We start from the raw sequence: 26,360 nt of genomic DNA, 5'->3' as shown, positions 1-26,360 counted from the left end.
ATTTACCACATCATTTAAGTAGGCAAATTTTTGAGACAAGAACAATGTGTTATTATTACAAGCAACCCTTCTAAATAACATTTTGCTCAATTTCAAAAGTTAGTATAAGCGTTTTAGACCATCCTAACCAATCAGCTGACCACGAACAAGCTGAGGCTTATCTACACCGGTGAATGAAGCCTGATCTAGGAATCCTACACATAATATAATATCCTTGAAAGCACCTGCTTCAGTTCAGATCCTAGAATAGGTTAGTCTTAACATGACGCCTCGGGGAGAAAAGGGTAGAACTTCCTGTGGCATTGTTCCGAAATAAACATTTTTGAGTTTGAACTACAACAGAATCTATAAATTACACTAGATACATTTTTTATCTCCGACTTGGGAAAATTGCTCTACTGATATCAGGTTCCTGACACTCACTGCTTCGATCAGATTTAGTGCCTGTGAGATAATCATTAACTAATCAGACGATAACAATAAATGCGCCACTAGGGGAATGAAGCACGTCAATCAGATCTCTAACTCGATTCTGGGATATTAGGCGGGGATGAAGCCGCAGAAAGCATGTCATAAGCCTCTTTTGCAGTGGGGCGGGCGGCAGGATCTCCTTGAGTGCACCACCGGAACAGATCCACTAACAATTTCATAATTTCTGAATCTTCAACAGCTTGAGGTGATGAACCGGAGCTCGACTCTTTTGACTTAGATGGAGCAGATAGTTCCTCCAACTCGGATCTGAGAGGCGGACGCTGCTTGTTCTGCAATAATACCAGAGAGCAACGTACATATATAAGAGGCTCAAAGCAGAATGCAAGACTAAGATGATGTGAAGCGTGCACCATTTGATCATAAAAATGGTGACTTAGCCACGTCCCATTCACCAATATGCCGAACATAATTGATGGCTGACACGATTGAAATTCTCAAAGAAGTCCAAAGATTGTCAAAAGAAGGTGCAGTAAACCATCAACTTTTTTATTGAAGATGAAAAAGCGGACCTGAAGAGATGCCTGGATTTCAGCGTCTGACAATCCAGCATAAGGGACTTGAAGCATAAGCATCTCATAGAGAAGACACCCATAGGACCAAATATCCACCTCCTGCAACCACATGGTGAAATGATCATTTTCCAACTCAAACAACTAAAAGAAAGCAATAAGCAAAACGAGAATAAAGAAACATGGAGTTATTAGTAACTTCCACAGACATGCAAAACTCATATTTTTAATTTCACTACTTGAGCTGCCCCAAGGGGGGTTGTTGCCGTGCATTGTTGAGCTTTGGCTGCCCCAAGGGGGTTGTTGCCGTGCATTGTTGAGCTTTGGTTTTCCGAGAAGCAGTTAGAAGTCCAAGTTCATGACGACCACCCACCAAGCAAACCTCAAAAATGCATGGGCTCTAGAACAAGAGGTAATAGCACGGTTTCTTGTTGCCAAGCCTGCGACCTCTTAGATCCCAGATGAAGTTTCCTTGCGCTGGGAAAAGAAAACCCAACTTGAACTATATAATGGGTCGCGGTTTTCTCAACCTTGCTAGTTTGGATGGAAGGAAAGAACGGGAAAGGAATGCATAAAAGGGAAAGGAAAGGAAAGGGAATGAAAGGGAAAGGAGAAGAAAGGAAAGGGAAGAAACGTCCATTCCTATCCTTCCCAATCTCTTCATTTCTAGAGGGATTGAAATTAGATTAAAATATCATTTCCTTTCCCTCCCTTTCCTTTCCCTTTGCAGCCAAACACAGTTATTAGCTTTCATTTCCTTTCCCTCCTTATTAATTAGTCATCCAAACACAAGAAAGGCCTTTCTTTCCATTTCTTTCTCCTCTTCCCCCTCTATCTAAACAGGCCGTTAATGCCTTTGTCCTTTAGGTCCAAACTCAAGACTAACTAAATAAAAACATGGAATTAGTTTTTGGACAAAAACATTTAGGTTTGGTGGAAAAAGAAACAGAACCCAAAAAAAATTCTCATATTTATGGTCCCCTAAGTTGAGACTTACCAATCCATATGGCTCCTTTTTGTGAACTGTCTGCACCATCTCAGGGGCCATCCAACAAGGAGTACCAACACAAGTAGTAGGTGAAGGAATGCCAAGGTGAGCAAGACAGCATGTATGTGAAAAGGAGTGCAGGGGTACAGCTCTGTCAAAATCACAGACCTTGACAAGTGGGCTCCCATCAACCCTTTTCTCATCTAAATCAATCAACACGTTTAAACTTTTGATGTCCCGATGAATAATGTGCTTAGAATGAAGCTCAGCCAATGCACAAGCCACGTCTCGTGCAATAAACAATGCCAACCTAGCAGGTAAATGTTTCTTGTCCTCTGTCACTAGCTTATCCATATAGGCCTGCATCACCAGAAAAATGGCTACTGTTTAATAACTTCTCAAGGTCTAATGACAATATGGAACACAATTCAAATGTTCATTCACCTTCAAGGAACCTCCTTTGACATACTCCATAACAATCATCGACTTCAACAGACAACATTCCCTTTTCCCATCAGCTTCCAAATCCCATTCAGCAGAAATTTGGTGGCCATAGATTCCAACGATGCAAGGATGACCCTTCACAGCCTGCAGCATCCTTACTTCTCCTAGGCAGCCATACTCAAAATTTCTCCTTTCCTCCTCAGAGCTATCATGCGCTTCCAAAGTGTGAATCTGCACCAAGAATGAAACATAAGGCATGGGCTATTTAGTCAAGAAAAATGTCATGCCCAAATGAAATGAAATGAAAGTCAAGCTAACAAGGGTTGAGCACATGAAAACCAATAAAATAACACAACATACATAGAAAGAGCATCTTTCTTCATGAATAGGAGGTAAATTGGCATTCTAATTTCTTAATCATCTCCAAGGACACCGCCTCTAACAAAACGTAGTTCAAAAGCTGGAATAGACAACCTGTAAGTCATCAACAATACCTTCCAGGATATGTCACTTGGCAATTGGCATCCCCCTTAGGTGTCTGCCTAACCATATCTTGTAATCCGAAGGGGGGAAAAAAAAGGTCCTGGAAAGTCATTTTACCACAAATTGTTAACCTAGTCAGCAGAAGGGACAAAGCAAGGTCTTCTAGAATTTAGCTTAACTTTAAGATTGCTGTCCAGATGAAAAAAACAAATGTAATGATAATCAGTTCTTAACATCCAAGAATCAAATTTTTCCATAAAGAGGCAAGTACATAATTATAATAGTGTCTGCTATGGATAACTTAATAATAGATTATGTAAATATATTTAAACCTCATTTCAAACAACCTAGCTATGGAGATGAAAATATTCCAATATCTAAAAACTAGATTACCACTATCCATCTTATTAAAATCATGCAAAGCTCTCTCCTTCCATCAAAAAAAAAAAAAAAACATGTAGCACACATTCACCCCACGACACGTACGAAGAACAAGGTTTCTGATACTAGTACGAAATAAACATCACAGCTATTAATCAATTGCAGGTTATGCCCACATCTATGTGCTTGTGCAACATAACTTGCATAATGCCATCTCTTATGAGATATTACTCAAGTATCAGACCAATATGACAGCTAACAAGTTCAGAAGTATGAGTTTTAATAAGCAGACCAACCCATATTACCATAAGACAAAAACGAATTACTATTGTCAACCATATACAAAGCATAAAGCATTGAGCACCTTTGCTGCAGCTATAATGGTTGCAAACATAATAAGTTCAGAAGTATGAGTCTTGAGTTTTAACAAACAGACTAGCACATATTACCATAAGACACAAAGCGAATTACTATTGTCAACATATACAAAGCATATAAGCACCTTGGCAGCAGCTATAATGGTTCCAAACATGCATCTTTTAACAATTGGCCCTGATTCCTTCTCTGACACTGCATCAGATAGTGATACGGAAGGAAAAGAGCTTCGGCACATGGTCAAGTAGTCCAGACTGGTGACAGGAACATGAAAACGGTTCAATGGTATATACCTGTAATATACTACAAACAGGTCAGTTACATCTTATGATTCAGAAAAATCATGTGAAAAAGAAAAAAAAAGAAACACACACAATAGAACTGCTTACATGCCAGTACATATTATGCATCTTCAGATTAATCACACAAAATATTTAGCTCGTTGTAAGTATGACCATTTAGCTGTCTGTAAAAAGGAACAGGAAAGAGAGATGCTGTATGAAAAATAAGCAAACAACCTGCAAAAATATTCTGGATCTATCTCTTCCCTAATGTCCGCCGGATAGCATGTATCAACAACCATGCGCCTCCAAGAACCATCATCTTGAATAAGGACTACATTCCAAGCATGTGGCATGAAGTCGAGATAACCTCTAACCAGCTCACAAGGGATGGGAGGATCTGCCCTATCACAGAGGTACTACACAAGCACACAAATGGTCAGATCAAGTCATGGCAACAGGAAACCACAACTGAAAAATGCGAAATGGAAAAAGGTAATTGGGAATAACACCTTCATAAGAATTGCCCTGTGACGACAAATACCAAACTGCAAAGACCCTATAGGAACAATGTTAGAACCACCGCGTTCTTTTATTTGCTGTACAGACTGCTCACACAGATCACTTATGCTTAAAGAATCTTTCATGCTTGAAACATAGGAGCCTTTGTCCTCCTGATTAATTGCATTGGAGCATGTACAGATAAAAGGTTGCTGCCGATTTGAAACAGCAACAGCTTTCCGCATCCTAACAATGTTCGTAGTTTGGTCACTACCACCAAAAAAATCTGAAACAAAAAGGGCAAGCACAGATGCCCTTACAAAGTCATCAACCTCATGCATTCTCTTGTTTCCAGATGATCTCCTTGTGTGCCTCAAACGTGATAGCAGTGATTGTGCTGACAATGCAATTGCATCCAACTCCTCATCCCTATCTCTGTTAACAAAAAAATGACGACCATGGCACATCAGTGATACACAGAACTTAAAGAAATGCAACATGTGCCCACAGTTCTCTGTACATATATGTCAAGTGCAGGCAGGAAATAAATTTTGCATGCCTAACCTGTCAACCAAGATAATCTCACGTGAATCAATGCAAAATCCTTGATCATAATTCTCCAACGGCATGAAAGGGCGACCTCGTCCAGCATCATAGAAGCCATCTGGTAGACGGTCATTGACACCACAGAATGACTCATTGCTGTATTTGCATGATATGCTAAAGGAATCGTCGACTGGTCTTCGGCATTTACTGGGTTTGGGGTTCTCTGGAGCCTTGTCGGAGTGTCTTTTTGACTTAGAAATACATTTCTGCTTCTCACATGGCCTACTATCTTCACTGTTAATCTCATTGAGATGGCCCCTTGGGAACACACAGTGATTCTGGTGATTGCTACCTGATTCGTATCCATCCTCTTTACAATCATCAATTACAGTACAAGGAACATCAGCACATTCATCAAAACCATTGTCTGACAGAAGTTGACTGTCATCAGCCTGATTGCGGGTAACAACTTGGGAACTCCTTTCCAAATCGCTGTCAAGCATAGTACATGGAAGATTTTTTGTTATGCTTGACACGTGCTGTGCAGTAGAACGTTGTCCAGCCTCGGACTGTTTTTTACTTTTCTCACCATCCAGATGTAGCTGGCATGCATCACTCCTTGTGACAGTTCCTCCACTAAAGTCTGTAGATATTTCTGAGTTTATTAGCTCATCACGATTCCCAGGCTTCAATTTTCTACTATTGTTCAAGCGTTCCTGACGAGCCTTTTCTTGAGGACAATCACTATGTTTGATGTCCTTCCTTATTCTCCTAGAAATGAATCTACTGTTTGATGGAGCTTCAGATGCTGTGCTGGAAGATTTTCTGTGACGCCCTTTAATGGACAAGAAGACAAGTTACTAATATGACAGAAACGTGAAAATCTAAATCAACCGTTGAAGTTACCAACAAGCTTACCGATGTCAGAGTGGTATTTTTTAACACCATCAACAACATCAGGCACATCCACCTCGCTAACAGAACTGTCAACTCCACTCCATACAGGTTCACTTCCATTTCCTTCCATATTGCAGTGTATCCATGAGGGTATTCGTTGACAATCATAAATTTTATTGTACTTGAGTCAAGTGGAAAAATAAAGCCCATAAGATTAACAATGTCAGGCTCACAAGAGACTATCAACAACAATGGAAAGGAAATAAATCCATTAAACAAATTTAACATCTACGAAATATGCAGTACTTGGAACTTATATTTAGCAAGGCAGTTTAGTTCAACCAAAAGCAAAGTATGGTAACAAGTACAACAGCAAAAGGACCTAGAGAAGAAGAGAAAATCAAAAAAGCCCTAAACAAGAAGCACAGCTTCTGATGAGATTGTAGAAAGACATTGGACATTGAATGCCACAAAGAAATGCAAAAATTCTGTGAGAAAAGGTTAAGCTATGTACAGTACAATACCTGTAGATCCAAAACTCGAAGAGATTGCATTGAAGAAAGTTTGAGAGGCTGCAATGATGACAGTCTATTGTTTGACAGGTCCAAGGTCTCTAGCTTGTCTAAAGAAGATAGGCGAACAGGTAAACCCACCAACTTATTGCAAGCGACTCTCAGAGACTTAAGAGAGGTCAGTTCAGCTATATCATCAGGTAAACTTTTCAACTTATTGAATGAGAGATCAAGGCATTCAAGCTTTCTAAGAGAACCAATTTCTGGAGGAAGGTATCTGCAAAAATAAGTAGTAGGAGAAAAAAAATTGATGAAGCACATAATCATAAGAAAAATTATTTCTTAATCAGTCGAGCGTCACAGAGTTGCACGATATTATTTGATTCAACTAAATGGGAATCTGGGATGCTCGTCTTAACCAAAATAAGCTACATCTCGGCTGGTGAGAAAAAACGTGTAACATAAATAAAGTAAACTCCTAGTTTTCCACCAACTCCTTGTTTAAACTTTAAAGTACATCCCTAAACATAAAAAATAGGCTATCCCGATGGTAAGAACGTTGATTTCTTTTCCAAGGGCGGAATATTTCAGTTATTTTTACGTGAATGACCGGTTGATAGGTATCGAGAATTACGCCACTTATCATTATGATGGTCGTAGGCTCGTAGCTACATGAATGATAGCGGCAGCAAAGCAAACGTTTTACCTTATAGAGAAGTGGCAGACAGAGAGCCGTGTGAGACAACTCAAATTTGCCAGACCACACAAGATAGAGACAGCAGACGGCCGAGGAGGTGCCCGACAAAGCTCTAACTCCTTCAGTTCCTTCAGCTTCTGCAGCTCGAAGCCGCCAAACTCCGGCGAGCTTACCTTCACCTGCAGCCTCTCTAACTCCGTCATCCCACACATCTCTGGCGGAAAGACATTCACCTCATTGGCAAAGAACTTCAATGTCTTCAACCCCGTGAGCGTCTCCACACCACTAGGGATCAAATTGAAAGTGTTCTTGTAAATATACAACTCAGACACGGTGTGCCCCCTCGGAGACAGTGTGTCTAGCAGCTGGCATTCGCCTTTCTTCCCCGAAACGTCCAAGATTTCTTCGTGCTCGCCCTCTCTTCCGCTGCCCCCTTCATCCTGCTTCTCCTCAGTCGGTAATGGCTCCGGATCGTGAACGCTCGGCGGGCTCTCGTCCGATGAACCTGACTCTTCTCTCCCTCGCTCCTCCATCTATAAAGAGGAACGTCCCCGACGAATATCCTTCTTCTACAGAAGGGGAAAAAATATAATAAAGACCCTAAAACGAAAGAAGAACTTACATATGGGATCTCAGGCGACAGGAAATCTAGGGTTAGGGTTTTGGGCATAAAACTTGGGGGTTTCTGCTTAGTCTTTGTCGAATCGAGAGAGAAGAGTCCCTTTCTCTCTCTCTCTCGCTTTCTCTTCAGAGGATTAGGATTCCTCTTCTACTGGATTACTCAGCAGAGCGTTGCCCCACTCTCACTCTCTCTCTACTGGACCGCCCGCCCAGTAGAGCCCTCAACCCTGCCCCATTCTCCGTCGCTCTCTCCCTCCCACCCTTCATATTTTGTCGTCCTTTTTCTTGCTTTCGTTCTTGTTTCTTTCGTAGTTTCCGAAACCCGCTGAACTTTTCTGTTAAATAACATAACTGGCTAACATTTTTTAAATTTACGAAAAGCTCCTCAACCAGACCTACCCATGTTTTCCTCTGGGCAATTCTCTCTCCTCTCTTGTTTTGCTTTCTCGTTTTTGCTTTTACGTACCATTTATCATAAGTCATAGCTAGTTAAAAAATGGCGAGCTGTGGTTCCTCAGTCTATGGTCATTCAATCAAATGTGGTGACCAACCATATACATTGTGAGTGGTCTGATTTTGGCAAAAGAAATAATCAACTTACGACTCGGATCGGCTGAAGACTGGGTCACCGAATCAATGAGTTGATTCAATGACTTGGTTGGAATATGTCGTAAATTTTTATAGTACATAATCTTTATAAATATATGAAGAAGACGTCATATTTGATTTCTTTTTCTAGTTGAACTAAATAGCATATAATATGAAGCTTGTATGCATGTTTAATAAAGTTGTCGGTTCGGTGTTTAACAAATGAATAACATGAGGACAAGACACTTTGCACGCTTTATACTCGCTTTTCATTAACGTGTTATTGAGCCTGACCACAATATAAGTTTGTAACACTACAAACCTACTCTAAAACCATTATAAATTGCTATATATATATATATATATATATATATTTCTCAATTTATAAAATACCAAACTTTAGTTTCCAATAATTCAACACAAAAAAGAACATGTAATTAGTCAGTAATCCTAATAGACTTGAGGGGCCTAACTCATGACGCCACAAATAGTCAATCTTAGCCACCTCCGGTTACTCACGAATCCGGCCGGCGAGTTTTCCGACTATGATGAGGATGGCCTTAATTAGTTTCATATATTAAGTATAAATGCTTGAATCTAACATATATCTGGCTTGGATTTCACTACCAAAAGCTGAATGTCACATGCATATGAATGGATGCATCGTCACGTTTGAGACACAGTGATTCAACCGACAGCCCCAGTGTAGTAAAAGCATCTGGTAGGTATAGATAGGTATCATTCAGCCCCCATAAAGGATCTCGTAGAGGACCACTTGCAAATTCAAACTTCGACTTCAAATGTGAGTAGCATTTTTTTATGAATTTATAGTGACTATTGGTTGGTATAAAGCCAAAACTGCCTCTTTAATCTGGTTCATGAATTTATAGTAATATTCCTCTTACAATTACTCGTATTACAATATTTGTGAATTCCTTGTGTGAATTTATAGTAATATTCCTCTTACTATCCGAGCAAAATTCTGTTTTCATCACTGATAAATCCGGTGAAGCCAAACGAATCCAAATGCTCTTAGATTTGGATGCACTACACGGACTAGGGATCCAAATTCGCATCCACGTCCCAGATCCAACCAAATCATACATAAAAGTCTTATCTGGATTAGGTTTTAAAATTGCAAGCACGAGTTTGATTCTCAATAAAAGGAAAATCCAATTCAATCGGATATGGTATGCAGCGGATTGGATCCGAGTCGATCCGCATCTCTCCCTAAAACGCACCCAGCAGTCATGGGGCGAATAAACCATTGTTTGAAAAGCTTTGGACTAAATTTTAGTATTGGTTCACTCCCAAAGGCCAAAGGGAACGTAGGTGGGAGTTGGACGTCATTTTACAAAAAGTGGTGACTAGAATCGTTTCCCGCCTAAAATTTTGGTGCCACTTCTGGCGCCAATAAGTACGCGTCTCCGCCATCGTTTGCTATCTGATTTCCCCATCGCGAACTTTCCCTAGCGATCATTCTCGAATTCGCTCCGTTTTCTCTCCAGTTCATAGGGAAGAAGAAAAAACAAGGCGAAATATGCTGGACTTCAAGTAATCTCTCTCCCTCTCCGATCTCTCTCTTGAATTATTGATTTCTCTTCTCTTTATGCGACAGATCCTACTCTTACTGATGTCATATTCTTCTGGATATGCTTTCTTTCTAATTTTGCTTCTTTCTTCCGATTTATATTCTTTTAACCGCAAACTTATGCTGTAAACCCTGGTCTTATATGATTCCGCTTTTGCGTCTGCTATCCTTCCTATCTGCGTTTCGTTCTGATTCAAAGGTTTAAATATCTATTTTACTGTGCAGACCAGAGGATCAACAGCTCCAATTAATTGAGGCCGAAGGCGTGGATGATGAAGAGGATTCCTTCGAATTGATAGATAAGCGTAAGTTTCAACTCAAATTCATGCTAATTGCTACCGCTTCTTATTCAGCATTAGAAGCGTTTCGTCTTCATCAGATCGAAGAGAGTTCAGGTTGAATTAAATGACGGCCTTGAACGCTGCAGTGATCGCCTGAATTGGTATCTTAGCGGCTCATTTATCGGATTTAAACAGATTTTCTTTGTTTACGTAATAACATGCGACTTAAGCTATGACTCTTTTCCTCTTCACGGCACAAGTTTCTGTCGTCTTGATCAGATATGAGGTAGTTTATTCTGATTTTACGCTGAATTGTTTGGATTAGCGTATTGCTTCCTGAATCTCGATCTGATTTATTCTCCGTCAATTTCGTAACAGGACACTTTGTGCGATTCTGCCAGTAGATCGGTATCAACGAAGCTTTCGTCCGATTTACTAACGGCGTGTTTCTGACGATGAATTTTTCGAATCTGTCCTTTCAGTTCTCATGAATTATGATTCATTTTCATTTACTTCGAAAACGGCACGCTTCTCTTCGATGTATCTGTGGTTCTATCATCAGATCGTGACAACTTAAGCGACACGAAGATTCACGAGTCCAATTATGATTTTTTTTTCAAAACTTGAAAGTAATTCATTATATTTTTCTGTATACAGTAGAAAATTCCAATAAATAGCTGTTTCTTGCTCGCCCTGCTCTTTATTTTCATTTGTTCTCTTTTGAACGTAGTTTTCAATTGTGAAAGCGATTCCGCGGAATAATGTTAAAATAATAAGTTATCTCACAATATTTACTTTACTTAAAAAAAATATAAGGGATTGATACGTCAAATCTCGAATTAATACAGGCTTCATCACGAGGCGACCGATCGGGCCAATGAACCATTGGGTGCTTTCTCCAATATATAGGAAGATGGAAAATTTTGCGTTGCTTAAATGAGTTACCTATCTAGAACTCGATTTCGATTGACTAAAGGCAATCATTTCATTGTTCTTTCTTATTCCGTAGAGATATTTGATATTTCAATTTCGTTATGTGCAGTAATCGCACAAGGAATCAACGCTGGTGACGTGAAGAAGCTCCAGGATGCCGGCATCCATACGGTAAACGGCTTAATGATGCAGACGAAGAAGGTGAGTTATTGTTTGCCCACTCGAGAGAGCTACAATGCGGATCAGCTGTATATCATAGCGTTGCTGACAAATTTATGAATTATTTGAACATCCTCTGGGACTAATCCTGCGTGTTTCGGGCAGAGTCTGACCAGCATAAAAGGGCTATCTGAGGCCAAAGTGGATAAAATATGCGAAGCAGCGGAAAAGCTAGTGGTTAGAACTAAGTGCAAACTTAGGCTCAACGCCATTTAAAAGGCCACACGCTTCTTTGAGTTTCTTCATTTGGATCTAATGTCTTGACTTTTTAAATGTTGAAATTTCTTGCCATTTTTTGCTTTTCACAGAACTGTGGCTACCTAACAGGAAACGAGATCCTTCTCAAGGTATGGGAGGGAAAAAGAGAATAAAAGAAACGTAGTAGTGATTGGATATGCTTCCTCTTTTATTACATTTGCACAACTATCCATCCCTGCCTTTTTCTCTTTACTAGAAACTTTTCACCCGACCTTGGTATTTCTCAAAATGACTGACTGCGCCTTTCAACTACTTCCACGAAATTTATTGATGCAACCAATCCTTGTATAAAAGATGTTGTGCATTTCAAACCGAGAGATTAACGATCCGAGTTGCTTTCTGCAGAGAAGGTCGGTAGTTCGGATCACTACCGGAAGCCAAGCCCTAGACGAGCTATTAGGGGGTAAGAACTGCACGTCTCTTCGTTTTCTTCTTTTTCTCACTTTTGCAGATTGCCATGGTATCCGCTGGCTTTTTTAAGGCTATGATACCTAAATTCTAATCGTTTGGTTGCCAATCTTAACTATGCCATATGAATAGATTCATTCACGTGGTCCTATTTGATTGAAGTAATACTAAAAAATGAGTCCCGAAGTGTGATGATTTAACGTCTCATAACTGTTCGTGATGGACCACCTCTCCACCTGCGCACACTAAAGTATTCGAAACTGAAAAACTAAAATACTTTTGGGTACTTCTGCTTCCTCTGCTTAAGCTGTCTGAAGTGTAATTTTTGATGCAATTTTGAAGGTGGAATAGAGACCCTCGCGATAACGGAAGCTTTCGGTGAGTTCAGGTAAGAAGGGACACTTACACCTTTTATCTCTTTAAGGACAGTTTCGCTTAACTGCTAAATTGAATGGTCGGGTAATCTTTTAATTTGCATCTTCTATTTGCGCTCAAGTCCCATCTCCTCCTTTTTCGGTTTTAGAAACCATTTCGTTGAAGTCAACGGTGTTTTGCTCTATTTCACACAAAATAACGACATTTCTAGTGTGGTCTACTCTGAAATTGATGCATTTATCCTCTGTTTTTCAGGTCGGGGAAGACTCAGCTTGCGCATACGCTTTGTGTGTCTACCCAGGTTCGCTTCCACCTTTCACTCCAGAACCTTTTAGCTCCTTCTCGTGAGAGCGAGATGGTTTAATCCTAATGAAAAGATCCACCGAGCCTAGGCAAGCAGACAAATAGACTGAACGGCTAATGTTGGAACACGTCCCATTAAGTAATTGTTTCAGAAGTTCAAACTCTGCATGACTTTTTAATTTTTTTTTTTCAAAATATTCCATCGGTTCATGACACGGGAAAACTCACCTGGCTAGAAGGGCTTAGCCGCCGTAGCGCCATGGGGTGGACATGCATGACTTAATTGACACAACTCAGCTCAAGCTTGAGCTTGCAACGCGCTTCACGCTATTGCTTAATATTGGAGCAGTTCTAGCAAAAAAAATCCCAGTACTTATTTTAGTTCTTGAGTTCATGTGGACTCGGTTAATTTGTTAGGGGAAAATCGGCAACAATGTAACTGACTTGAACAAATATGTAGGGTTTCAGGGGAGTATGTCTGGAGATACACACACACGGGGATGCACGCACACAAACACAGGCCGGGCAGAACCATGGGTGACGGCTGAGTCTGACCCTGCCGTGGACTTTCAAAAAATTAGCTTCAGTACAATTACTTTTTAGAGGATTTGCTTATGGGCACCTTCAAATTTTACAACGCTAACAGGCCTCTATATAAATTTTCTGGTTTACCCTATATGCAAAGATAAACTAAGCTGGTAGCTTAAAGAGCTTGTTTAGTATGCGGGCCTAAATTATCAAAGCCGAAGGAACATAGAAGATTTACCCCCGAGTCTCCTAACCTTACGGAGCCAGCCTATACTTAGAGCAGCTTACAGAACTGTGCGGACACAAGTTTTGTATCCGCTGGATCTTCGTGAACCACACTCTTCTCGGCTCAAATATTCCCTATTACAAAATTCAGACACGGTTTTGGGCGTGGACAGTAAGAACCACAGAAGATCCTGGTTCGCTTAATTAAAATTGAGTGTAATAAAATTGCAGAATAAGTCCACAGCCTAGGATTCTAAATTAGCCCTTCATCATTCGTAAAACATCTGATAAGCAATGAGCAGACGACATGCCAAATATCCACATTTATCCGAGCATGTACGTACAAGTAGGTCTGAAGAACGTATTCATGGAAGCTGACATGATTGAAACACATACGGATCCAAGTGATGCACTTGCATGCATAATTGGGGAAGGTACGCATGCCTGCAAGGCGACATGCACTAGACACATGCTGATGCAGGTGCTTGCACATCGCGTACTGACACATGAAATTTGAAATCCACACAAAATCCAATTATTGGGAGTTTACAAATGACACAACTTGCTATGCAGGTTCTTAATCACAGGATGCTAGCTAAAATTTGTCCACGCATTTATGTATATATCTATATATAGACACGTGTGCGGTGTGCATGCCAACACGCTTTGGTAACACGCACACGCAGAATGGCGCACAAAAGAGGTTGGTATTCACAAGAAGTTGACAGCTGTAAACTTTGTGAAATGTAAACGCAATTGCAGCTTCCCCTCAGCATGCATGGAGGAAACGGGAAAGTGGCGTATATAGACACAGAAGGGACATTGTACGTTTCTTTTCACCTTATCCCTTGTTTGTTTTACATGTTCCAGTGCTTGTGAATATGCGTGCTTCTGATTTTTGAACGAAGAAATAAACCGTTGTAACCGTGTTTCTTCGGCATGTGTCTCTTTCAGCCGGCCAGATCGCATAATCCCTATTGCAGAAAGATTCGGAATGGATGCCACGGCCGTTCTTGACAACGTGAGCTTTTCCAGATTTTATGAACCTCCATTAGGTTTGAGTAAGGATGTAGACGCAAAAACTATATGGGCAACCCTTATTCAATTAATCTTAAAGTTTGTTTTAAATTTATTTTTCGGTACCTCTTTGCATTTCGAAAAATGAGCACTCAATCCTTTTACACAACTTCAAATACTGTATGTAGACATGCAAGTAGGTGATCGTAAAGTATTTCTACGTTTTTTCGCCTGAAATACTTTGTTTGGACTTGTTAACTTGGAATTATAATTTAGTCGGCTACACTGCCAAAAAATCAGGACTCACTAGATTTTACTGTGTGTGGTGATTCCTCCAATTTTGTACATGGACAGATCATCTATGCTCGTGCTTACACGTACGAGCACCAATTCAATTTGCTCCTTGGCTTGGCTGCCAAAATGTCGGAAGAGCCATTCAGACTTCTGGTAAGACAGCAAATTTTCACTCACGATCTCTCCGATTCTGTCAAACCTCAAAAATGGCACACTATCCCACACATTAAAAATGGCACACTATCCCAAACATTCGGTCAAATCAAAATGGCTTCTGTATTTTCTATTTTTTCTTTTAACTCTCGCCTAATGCTTATCTTCTCAAAAAAGAAAAAAAAAGAGCTAGTTTTTACTTTTCACTTTAAAAAGATGAAACGCATATAACAGCTCCCGAAATTGAGGACCAAAAAAGGACTCACTTAGATTGGCGCTAAAACTTTCTCGTGATGAACTAACTACACTTTTGACGTTCTGCAGATTGTAGATTCGGTGATCGCTCTGTTTCGAGTAGATTTCACGGGCAGGGGCGAACTTGCAGAGAGACAGGTAAGCATGGCACTTAATTCGAGCTTAATGGGTACCAACCCTTGAAGAGTAACAGCATTGCCCTTGGGATAATGATCAAGTGATCAACGTGCGAAGCAAAACCGGTTAGTAGAATTTTTAAAAAGAAATGCTGACAGTTGCCTGCGTGCCTCTACGGCAAAGTTTGCCCGTGCTACCATGGATTTGACCACTATTTACCTTGGGCAACACTGTACGCATATTGAAAGCCGGTGTTCGGAAGAAAGTAGCAAAAAGCAACGGAGTGATGCCTCTGGATCGAGTGCTGCACTCTGCTTTTTCATAGTATTTTAGTAAGCCGGGAAAGCGGATCCTCGTGTTAAAAGGTTCGTAATATTATATCATGATGATGGTAATATCCTAAATATCCGAAAAAAAAAGGATTGACACCATACTACTCGGATTCTAATAGAAGCACAAAAATGGTAGGAGCAGGCATTGGCGAAACCCACTGGCTGAATAGAGTTATCATGGGGAGACGGAAGAACTAGGCTACCCCCGATCCGAGTACTGGATCCTACTCTCCATCTGACCATGTCCTCCGCCAGGAGTCACAGTCCGCAGGCGATCGTTCTCACAAAAATTAATTCAAAAAGCATTTTTCAATTGATTTATTTTTCTCATCAGCAAAAGTAAATTAGTTCAAAATACTAATAATTGAAAATTTAACTTTAAATTTAGTTGTTGGCCTCAGTAAAAGCTGTGAATAACTGTTCCTTCTGGTGGCAGAAAACTTAATATGACTTGAGTGAGTGCTTTATTTCGAATTCATGCCAAAGCACCTCATTTGTACTGATTAACTTTAATAAAAGGATTCGTTGGGATCGAAATCTGATCCGTTCAAAGAAATAGAAGAACTGTCCAAGGACGAACGTACGGTTGGACCCTGTTCTTCGCATGCATAACGTCTCGACAGCACTAAGAAATAGGTGGACCCGGACGGCTTCAAAAAACGAAGCAGGGTGCTCGTGAACGTGATCTTATGTTGCAAATGGGGGCGAGATGAAGTGACGACGAAGGAAATCGATCGAATCATTCCGTAGACTTGATTTTTGGAGGGCCGGACGCCTTTTGACTCGTATTGCCCCAAATTCTTTCGGCACAACGCCCTAACGCCTTTCCTCCACATGCTGCAGCAAAAGCTGGCACAGATGCTTTCACGCCTGACCAAGATCGCGGAGGAGTTCAATGTGGCCGTCTACATGACCAACCAAGGTACCCTTTCGATAGCCATGTTTCATAAAGTGTTTTCTACTACACCGTACAGTAAATTGGCCTGACAGCGTTTTCGTTAACGAATATCCTGATCTTCGTTTTCCGTTTTTGTTTCGCTGATTTTTTTTCATATAATGGGTCACCTTGGAATCTAGTTCTTAGATGAGCAATACATTGGATCCCTATAACGGCTGCCAACGGCGTTTGGGTAAAAGTTCGTGTCATAATAGCAAAATTTGTTCTTAAGGTACCTAATTTTTTATTGAGTGCTCACCTTTCGAGCATAATCCAATAACAGGCCTGACGTCTCTGATTTTCCCTTACAGCGTTCACTTTCTCTAACGAGTATTATATAGGCAGAGCAGAGCTCCATATAAGCTGACGTGGGCAGTTGCCCCTGCCAGAAACAAAATTTTTTTTACTTCTTTATATATGTTGTGTCCCTTCAAAAATGAAATTTATATAACAGTGTCTTATAACCAAAAAATTCTAGCTCTGCCACTGTATATAGGTGCTTAACGTTACCAATGTGAACGAGCTCAAACCCAAAATTTGGTCGTAATGAGTTAGGTGGCACTTTTTTCTTTTTATGGGAGTGAGCAACCACTTCAACTTGAGAAGCGATTTGCAAAAGTAAAGAACCTAAAGTTTTTCAGCTTAACAACGGAAAGATGTTTAACCTAATGGCCCGATGGGTTTCTGTGATAGTTGTCAAAATTTTTGCACGTTACAGAATATTCAAAATTTTGAAACCTGCTTTTGAAGACAGAACATCGGCTTCTCGACAAACATTTGCTGAGCTTGAAACTTTCAGTCGTTCTCGTTCCCTTTCTTGTCAGATTTATATGGTACAAATTTTAACTTGGTTAGAGAGGTAGACGTCCATTTGGCAGCTGCTATTGCAAAATAGTATCGCGCAGTAATAAATCTGAAACCATGAGACTCACTTTTTAAATTTATGATAAGAACTGGGGCATTTTAGATGATTTTCATCTTAATTTTACTACCTACAGCCTACAACTGCGACTACTAGTCTACTACTACTACTACTCCTACTACTAGTTGCCATAATTACTCGTCCAAGGATTTCCGCTAAGTCTTGCATGATTACCAACTTTGTCTCGGTTGTATTAGGAATTTTTGGGAAGCTTGAGCCGAAACATATGAATGCTTGCAGGTTCGGATGTTCCAGTAGCCTTATCGGCTGGGTGAGACAGCTCCAGTGCCTAGAATAAGTCGTCAGTCCATAGGAAGCGTTGTGTGTGGACTTAGACGCTCGGTACACGACTCTAGGCTTTAGCTGGTTAGCGTCCGGCATCGAATGAATAATAATGATGGTTAACATGGTATTCTACCCTAGCGAAACACTCACGAAATGCGTTGACAACCATGTTCCACAAGATAAAAAGGCCCTATCTTACAAGTCATTGCAGCTCAGACGAAGTGACGTAGTGTGCTCTTTGTGATGCAGTTATTGCAGATCCAGGAGGAGGCGTATTCATTTCTGATCCCAAGAAGCCGGCCGGTGGGCATGTTTTGGCTCATGCCTCCACCGTTAGGCTTATGCTTAGGAAAGGGAAGGGTGAGCAGCGCGTCTGCAAGGTCTTCGATGCACCAAACTTGCCTGAAGCTGAAGCAATATCCTTTTAGTTTTCTCTTTTCTCATTCCTTGCAAATCATAAAACATGCACACAAGCACCCCAATCCGTAGGTCATGTGCAAGTCCTAAACACACATATAAGTGCCGTCAGTAAAGTAGTCCAGCATGTGCAAGTTTGCGCTTTATCGGCGTTGCCAAACTGGACTCTTCGCCCCAAAACCAACCAAGTGCTCGGTCTGTCGCATCTCAACCTGCCCGCAACCGGCTTGCCAAACCATGGAAGGCCAAACATCCAAAACTTAGCCAGAGAGTTGCAGTAGAGAAAGGAAGTCATGGATGAATTACAACCAGATAATCAGCATCAAGCCACTACTTTTTCCCCTATAATAGGACGAGGAAAGAGGCAAAACCTAGGAAGAGATCGCCTAACATCCATCTGCCCTACATTTTTCCTATGTTGAAGCTCGTCTTGGGTGGAAGCCGATCTTCATCATTACTGCTGTGGAGATTATGGTTCTATCCTGAAACGGTGATTTGGCAGATCATATAATCCGAGCATGAATCATGACATTAAAATTCTGCAAGCGCATCCTTTGCTCGTCTTACCGTTCACTTCTTTGACCGAGACATACGTTTTTCAGATAACACCAGGAGGCGTTGCAGATGTAAAGGACTAAGTTCAGGTAGAAACAGTTGCATTTCTAACAGTGGGTGACAGCTAACCACCAGATTCCCGGAGATAGAAATGATGATGTGCAACTTTGTAGTATTTGTTTTCTGTTTGTTTCCACTTTAGCTAGACAGGAAATTTGCATATGAAAAGAAAATTACAACAAAACCGGTTCAGCTAGTCGACTCTTTAGTTGGTGTCAGTGGGATTACTGTATATTCTGTTCAAGCGTGCGTGAAGATTTCATGCTGCTTTCCTATGTAGTGAAATAAGTAGCTTTTAGCAATGAATCGATCATACACCATACTATCCAAAGACGAAATTCATAAAACCATGGTTGTTATTGAAGTCGATATCCATGCAGTGTAGTTTATCCGCACAACGTGGCGTAGATGAGCAGAAACAGACTAAAAGTGGAGACACAACATGTCAGGGCAAGAAAAAATGTCCAGATGACAGCTTTTGGTCAGTGTGGTGCACCACCAAGCAGACTGTGGCAAAGAGAGGTAAAAGACTATTAACTATAGTAATGAAGACGCCGATTTCATTCAAGGTGCGAAACCACGCTCAGAACTGTGAGGACCAGTTAGCTGCGCTACCGACTCGAGGCATGCCGGTGTCCTTCTTCACCGACGAGTCTACTTTGAAAGTTGCACCACATACCTGGCCTTGACTGTCCACCCTGGGCATTGGCTTTAACGCATTCAGTGGGTGCTCAAAACTTTTCAAGCCTCCAGAGGTGGTGAAGAAACAGCCTGTCAGAAATGGCCAAACAGTCAAAGTGAATCGCTCACGATACAATAAACAGTAACAATACCATGGTAGAAAGAGAGAAATATAGGGCGACTTGATTCAGATCTCTAAGCTCAGAGTGGGCGCAAAATGTCACGTGAGTAGCCTCAATTGAGGACAGTCGCATGGTCATTGTTTGACCGCCCCAAATAGGTCACACCAGGTTGGTGCATGTTTTGATCACAAATCAAATACTAGACCTGACTGATAAAAGCTGTCACACTGGCCAGAACAAGTAAAAAATCCTTGGACCCAATTTTTCACCTTTTGGAAACGGTGCGAAAGATTTCCCACAACCCATTTTGATGAGCTGAGAGTCATCACAGAAGACAAGACGACCTTCCAAATCAGTTCCCCAGAAGAATGGCACACTCCCATCCGCATCCTGAGACGTTAGACGTCATTTTCATGGCAAACAGGCAAAATAAGTTGCATGAAAGAAAAGAACCATTGACAAAAATGGAAGATTTAACAAAATGTCAGCATCCCAACAAAATTTCAGCATAACATAATAAATCTTCATAGACCATTCTAATGTAGAATTCACACTCAGATCATGCCTAAGCAGCCTATGGCTCTCAGGCTTGGATACTCGCACACCCATATCCACAGGATGCAGCCACACGAGATATTCAAAGGCAACACGATTGTATCAAGTGTAATACAGGATCATCCACCTATCTGACCTCAATATCTGAGACAAATAATTCAAAGTTGAAACTACAATAACTATCTGCAATTCACAAATAACCTATTTACACTTCCACAAGTGAATCTTTAGAACACCATCAAATAGGTCTGGGCCCCCATCCTAACTAGAAAGAGATAACAGCAACACAATCTGGGTCCTTGAAAAGCAAATTGATGCTGACCTACTTTTCTATGTCGCTGACCTGTTCACCAGCTCACAAGAACAAATTCAATTGAAGGACAAGTACCCTCACATAAGTACTTTACGATATTACCATATAATCAAGTTAACAGAATGACAAACTGAAAAATAAGAATTGCAAACTTTATCCAAATTTTGTTCCTTCACTGTCAGTTGGTAAGAAGAAACTATTCTATCTAGCTACTTTCATGGGTAGCTTTCATGAATAGAACTTTTTTGTGGTTATGAGCAGCACTGAACATCAAATGCAACCTGCACTGCTATTAAGAAATGGAGAAAAATGAACCATCAAGGCCAATTAAGTTAGTTCTAGGGGAAAAGGCAAAAGAAAGGACCAGGATAAGTTCACGTCTAATTCCATAAAAGAGTCAGTACACAAAGAGTTGATGCGGGTATACAAGTAGAATCCATTAAACATGGTATATTCTCAGGCATTCCAGCTTTGGCAAGTTCAGAAGGTTGGAAAAGTAGTGCTCCACAAAACCCTAGAAAAGGAGTGTTTCAAATATCTATTACAAATTCTAGGAGAAAGTAACTGGAACAAGATTGATTCAAGAACCCACATATGTGTGGTATCTCTATCCAATACACTCACAAGTAACATCTAAACTCAGTAAATCTGGTGCTTTCTCACACGAGTCTGCATAATAAAGCACTTAAATTGTAGAGCTCATCTGATTTCTTCATTCCCTAATCAGAAATACATGCCAACCAAATGCGATAAGAACTATATAAGATTTTACCAGAAAAGCGAGAATCACAAGGATGGAGAAGGAAAAAGAACTTGTGTTACGAGGGCATGCACAAAGCTAGACATAACATAAATTAGAAATCTGATGGGTGATCGTTTCTCAAAACAAATGAAAAGAAAGATGAAACATAAATCATGGAGCAACCAAGCCCTCTCGGGGCCTTGCTTAAGAATAAGAAAGAGGAATCTCATGGAAATACCATGGAATGGAATAAGGTTTGATCCTATTCATGGATTAACAAAAATGTGCAAAAGCTCTATTGGGCTCTGCCACTCTATGAGTCTCTTCCTTTTTGCGTATGGCATCGCCACTCCCCCTGGCAGCATCGACTAATTTGGAACTTAATTTGAAAGCTGATGGATTATTAGAGGAATGTAACAAAAGTCGAGTAGGTGGAAAGAAGGCCAAGCCTGCCACTCCCAGCAGATAACAACCAAGACTACAATATCCTAGTGATCCACATCGTGCAACTGCAGTCTGAAACTTTTGAAAAAATGAAAGAATAGTTTAAAATGAGTATCTAATGGTCACTTAACTGTTGGCTTTAATGTAACTAAAATGTACCATCCCACTTATCTTAGTTGACTTCCACCAGTAAGTCTCTTAGCAATAACACAGAGATCAACTGTTGTCCTAGTTTTCAGTTATAGGATATGATACTTCTAGAGCAGAAAACATATGAAAGGGTCTTCAAAACTGTTGTCCTAGTTTTCAGTTGTAGGACATGATACTTCTAGAGCAGAAAACATATGAAAGGGTCTTCAAAACTGTTGTCCTAGTTTTCAGTTGTAGGACATGATACTTCCAAAGCAGAAAACATATGAAAGGGTCTTCAAATTGGTCTAAGGGCTACTAAAAAATGAAGAACTGCTCTCAACATGAATGGACTGGATCTATGCCATCATAAAATGAAGTAAAGGGAAAGAACAAAAAGGAAGGAAGTTACAGTCCAACTGGATCGACAGATGTTTCTGGCCCAGTCTCATCAATTTGGCCAAAGAATGTACGAAATCAGACAAATTTTTAATTAGCATGGAAAATTCCAAAGTATGCCACAAAATGAAGCAAAAGGGATTACAAAATAGGCTGTAACTAAGTAAGCATCCAACCAGAAGTAGAGATATTCTGGGTCCAGTCTCACAAATTTGTGCATGGAATTTAGGGATTGATGAAAAAGTTTCTGTTAGCATGGAAAGTTCCCAAGCAATGAACATAATTTACTTGACAATAAAATTCCCAAGTTCGTAATGTGCTTTAGCTCACATTAATATGATTGGCTCCTAAAAATCCCATAGATACTTGGACAACATAAGATCAGAAATAAGAATGTATTAAGGCTTTGGAGTTCAAGCAGTAGAAAATCACCATAAGCATACACTGAACTTATGAAATATCCTACGCAGCAGTAGTTATGCTATTTGGATAATAAATTCATTAAATCAAGATGATCTAAACTAAGGATTCAATGCCATGAGCAGCTTTCTGCTAAAATATTATTTTCTCAACTATGTCAATGATCCTTTTTTCCAGAAAATTTAGTGTGGGGAAATTAAGTTCTACAAATAAAATTTATTGCTTGACCCTGCACGTCGAGTTCAACAACCCCACCACAGAGTAGGAGACAGGAAATCAGCATTGTATCAGGAAGAACAAAGGTGAATGAGAACAGCAAAGAATATAAGCTTGTTTCACAATGTATATGCAATATACAAACCCATTCCACAATACATTTCACAATGTGTATTGCAAACCACCATTTCATGAGAACTGAATTACCCAAATTTGGCTCATTTTCCGTCAGTTTGTATGCACAAAGAAACAGTCTTGTGAAAATCTGAGTAAAAGCAATAACTAAAGGAAACAAAAGAATGTAATATCTGGAGCCACATAAGACAGAGAAACAAACAATGTCAAATAAGTCCATTCAACAAGTTCTCACATTCAGAAGCTACTTAACTTGAATTAGATAAAAAAGATACAGAAGCACGTATGCATAAAGCTAAAACGAACAAAAGGAAGGACCTACATCTCATACTGCATGCACCGAAAGAAAATTATATACCAGAGCGATGAAGGAAGTTTTGGTGGAGGCATCAAAGATGACAAAAGCATATTTCCCATGAAGATCTCTGACAACTTGGTCTGCAGGATAAGGACCCCTATCTCTTAGGGTCCTATAAGCTTCAATAACTATGCCTACTTCATTAGCAGTCTTGCTCAATCCATACTGCTGCTTCATAAGCGTAATGTTATCAAGATGACCCTCAAACAAGCAATATATGTCGTCCACCACAGCGAACATCCTGTATAACCGGAAAAAACGGTAAGTCTTTAGGCTTATGTAACAGAAACGAGCAGAGATAAACATCATTTTCATCAACCATATCAAGCACCCAAAGTTCTAAAGTAAATTGCAGATACTTCCAAAGAAAAAAAAAAGAAAAAAAAAAAGAAAACAGAAAACGTATAGTATGGAATTCTCCCGGGAAATTTACAAGTAGCCATAAACAAATGGGCGCTTCTCAATATCGTAAATCTTCATCTTAAAGAAAGAAGAAGGGAAAGAACATGAAACCAGATCTCAAATATGAATAAGATCAAGTTTAAACTATAAGAAAGATCTGGTCGCTGACTTTCGGTTTTAATCTTGAACTGTAAACAGTTAACAACCATGGACATCACCGCTGCCATCCTATGATCTCGATTTTCTTGCATTTATCGACGAAATAAAAAAATTCCAGGAAGAAGCACGGGATCAAAAATGCCCTTACAGAGAACCAGAATTCTGAAATACACGTCCTCTCCCAGGAAAGGATCCATAACCAACTATAAAAACTACAATTTACTTCGTGGATTTCACCATTTACGTTCAATTTTATTAAAGATCATCGATCAGAACGGATTAATCGGAAACAGAAACATGTCTAAATCACAACTTAAAAAAGAAGAAGAAGCAGGAAAAGCGGTTGAGATTCGTTCGTCTCAGAAAATTGGACCTGGGGAGAAGAGGGTTCTGCCGATCGGTGCTGTAGGCCAGGGAGCCAGAGCTGCCGAGATTAATGGCGACGCTTCCGTTTGCATTGGAAGCGAAATAGTCGATCAGAGCCCTGCCGTTCTTCAGGGAGGCGTCATCAGAGACTGGGCTCTTGAGCTCCTGTGGGCTCTTCGCCACCGATTCCTCGAACACCGCCAACATCTTTTCAAGCCGAGCGAGCGATAGAGAGAGAGAAACAGAGACAGAGAGAGACGAAGCGCAAGAAAGGAAGAAGAAGAGGGGGCAGATCACCAATGGACGAAAGAACGGAGCATCTCTGTGGGTTTTTGTACACCGATCTCAGGGGGAGCGGTTTGGTGCAGGAAGATGGTGGGCCCAAGACCCGAAGAACCTGATTGGCCAAAACACCCCTAATTCACCCGTAAGTTTCGGGCCCGGAATGGACATGGCGTGGAACTACGTTTTAGTGGCTCACCTGCAAAGGGCAAGTATTGTTATTTTTTCTTCTTCTCGTGTTATTTAGATTTCCAGAACGCGGGTTGTCCTTATCCGTCTAAAGAAAATTATGTTTAGTGAGACAAAGCAAGCAGATCTTCCTGACTTTGGAATTTTTCAAAAAACAAGCCATTTATTTATTTGGCTGCCATGTGTTAAAATCATTTTAGAATTCTAACACAATCCCTGCACGATGCAATGCCTGAGACTTGAAACCGTTAAATAACAGTTCACGATTAAAAAAGTTCTCATCGATTCCTTCTTCTTTCCTTGTGGACAGTGGAAAGGGTTTAATTTTCATTTTATTTTTTAAAAAAAGTCATGTAAAGATGTTCATACTCAATGTTCTTCGCTAAGTATCGATATTAGTCTGTTTTTTTAGAGAAATTATATACACATATATATTCTTAATTTTACTTAATGATAAAAGTATTTCAATTGAACGGCTCAATTGCTCGTGCTTCGGAATTATAATGTGAGATTATAGCATGCTTTTGCACCCATAAAATATAAATCAAAGACTTACCAGTATAGGGGGAGCTAGGGGGCTCGCATGGGCTTTGGCCTCCACCTCAAATTTTTTTTTTAAGTTACATGTATATTTTAAAAAAATTTACTTGTCTTATATAAATTTTTTTTGAAAATTGATGTTTTAGTCCATGTAAAAATTTAGAAACTTTAATTCGATTCCCTTATAAAAATTTTTTGGTTCTGCTCTTGGTAATGAACGCATGAACCAGCCAATCATTTTCTCTACAATTTCATAAAATCTGTCCACATTTTTACCATTTACTTTTGAAACCTGCTCAGTTGAAAAAAATGTGAGATTTTGTATTTTGACCGTTCACTCTCAATAAAAAAAGAAAAAGATGAGATTGTTACGTCACCTGATGTTCATAAGTTCAATAATAGATGTAAGTTCTCCATTCTCCAAAAACAGAACTTGCAAAAAATTGGGAGCCTTAATGAAATTATGGAGAAAACTTGAGCATTTAATTGTAATTTCTTGTATTTTTTATTTTAATTTAGAACGCTCCATCTAGAAAAATATTAAATTGTACAGATACTAAACGTACGCATCGGCCTGTATTGGCTTATATTTTTATTTTTTAATTAAAAAAATGACGTGAAGTTTTAAAACTAAAGTAAAATAAATAAATAATAAAAAATTATAGACTTGTGTCAGCCATGATGCTTATTGGCGGGTGCAATCCGATACTTGACAACACTAATTAAATTTTATTGATATGACTTTGCCTTCGAGGCAAGTATTCGGGTCAACTTAATCACCTCAATGGATCTGGTTTAGATAGAATATATTTGATCGAACCACCCTTAAGTCAGTCGGATATAAAAACTAACTTGAAATTTAAATATATAATCGGATCGAATTTGGTATTAAAAATTGTATCCAATCAATTTTAAATTCATTTTGGCATGAACATCTTAGAGGTGGTACTGCACCAGACTCGTACCCATTACTCGGCTTTTACTTGGCGTGAAGCTTTAAAATTGAGTGCTTGATATAATGGGCCTATAGCTTATTTTTAATATTATTTTATTTAAATATAAATATATTTAATTTTATATTTTCATAATTAATAATATTTAAATATTAAATTATATATATTTTTTTAT

General features: G+C 39.7%; 3 protein-coding genes across 4 annotated transcripts; 1 reads left to right on the top strand and 2 right to left on the bottom strand.

The window, feature by feature from the left end:
* Positions 1 to 275: 275 nt before the first annotated feature.
* Positions 276 to 7,977, bottom strand: LOC116247822 (uncharacterized). The gene is made up of 11 exons (XM_031620157.2): positions 7,116 to 7,977; positions 6,422 to 6,686; positions 5,919 to 6,078; positions 5,019 to 5,835; positions 4,466 to 4,889; positions 4,191 to 4,372; positions 3,800 to 3,965; positions 2,434 to 2,664; positions 1,999 to 2,349; positions 1,002 to 1,103; positions 276 to 761 (listed from the first exon to the last, which is right to left on the bottom strand). Exons 1-11 carry the CDS (start codon positions 7,637 to 7,639, stop codon positions 522 to 524), a joined length of 3,462 nt encoding a protein of 1,153 aa, XP_031476017.1. The 5' UTR covers positions 7,640 to 7,977; the 3' UTR covers positions 276 to 521.
* Positions 7,978 to 9,738: 1,761 nt separating this feature from the next.
* On the top strand, positions 9,739 to 19,019 carry LOC116248007 (meiotic recombination protein DMC1 homolog). Of its 2 annotated transcripts, XM_031620539.2 has the most exons (15): positions 9,739 to 9,869; positions 10,132 to 10,211; positions 11,230 to 11,321; positions 11,445 to 11,516; positions 11,648 to 11,686; positions 11,943 to 12,000; positions 12,348 to 12,393; positions 12,636 to 12,681; positions 14,199 to 14,260; positions 14,391 to 14,457; positions 14,808 to 14,900; positions 15,225 to 15,293; positions 16,448 to 16,526; positions 17,998 to 18,164; positions 18,759 to 19,019. In XM_031620539.2, the coding sequence occupies exons 1-15, from the start codon at positions 9,856 to 9,858 to the stop codon at positions 18,801 to 18,803; spliced, it is 1,029 nt and encodes a 342-aa protein (XP_031476399.1). In that variant the 5' UTR covers positions 9,739 to 9,855; the 3' UTR covers positions 18,804 to 19,019. The 2 variants fall into 2 exon arrangements, with proteins under 2 accessions (XP_031476399.1, XP_049932013.1); XM_050076056.1 differs by lacking the exon at positions 14,808 to 14,900.
* Positions 19,020 to 19,118: 99 nt separating this feature from the next.
* LOC116248008 (stem-specific protein TSJT1-like) lies at positions 19,119 to 24,543 on the bottom strand. The gene is made up of 4 exons (XM_031620540.2): positions 24,229 to 24,543; positions 23,295 to 23,535; positions 19,853 to 19,973; positions 19,119 to 19,551 (listed from the first exon to the last, which is right to left on the bottom strand). Exons 1-4 carry the CDS (start codon positions 24,426 to 24,428, stop codon positions 19,364 to 19,366), a joined length of 750 nt encoding a protein of 249 aa, XP_031476400.1. The 5' UTR covers positions 24,429 to 24,543; the 3' UTR covers positions 19,119 to 19,363.
* Positions 24,544 to 26,360: the final 1,817 nt, after the last annotated feature.

Source organism: Nymphaea colorata, chromosome 2, assembly GCF_008831285.2.
Source record: "Nymphaea colorata isolate Beijing-Zhang1983 chromosome 2, ASM883128v2, whole genome shotgun sequence".
Classification (NCBI taxonomy): domain Eukaryota; kingdom Viridiplantae; phylum Streptophyta; class Magnoliopsida; order Nymphaeales; family Nymphaeaceae; genus Nymphaea; species Nymphaea colorata.
The sequence above is the reverse complement of the archived record's forward strand: the minus strand, read 5'-3'. Positions and strand labels throughout refer to the sequence as shown.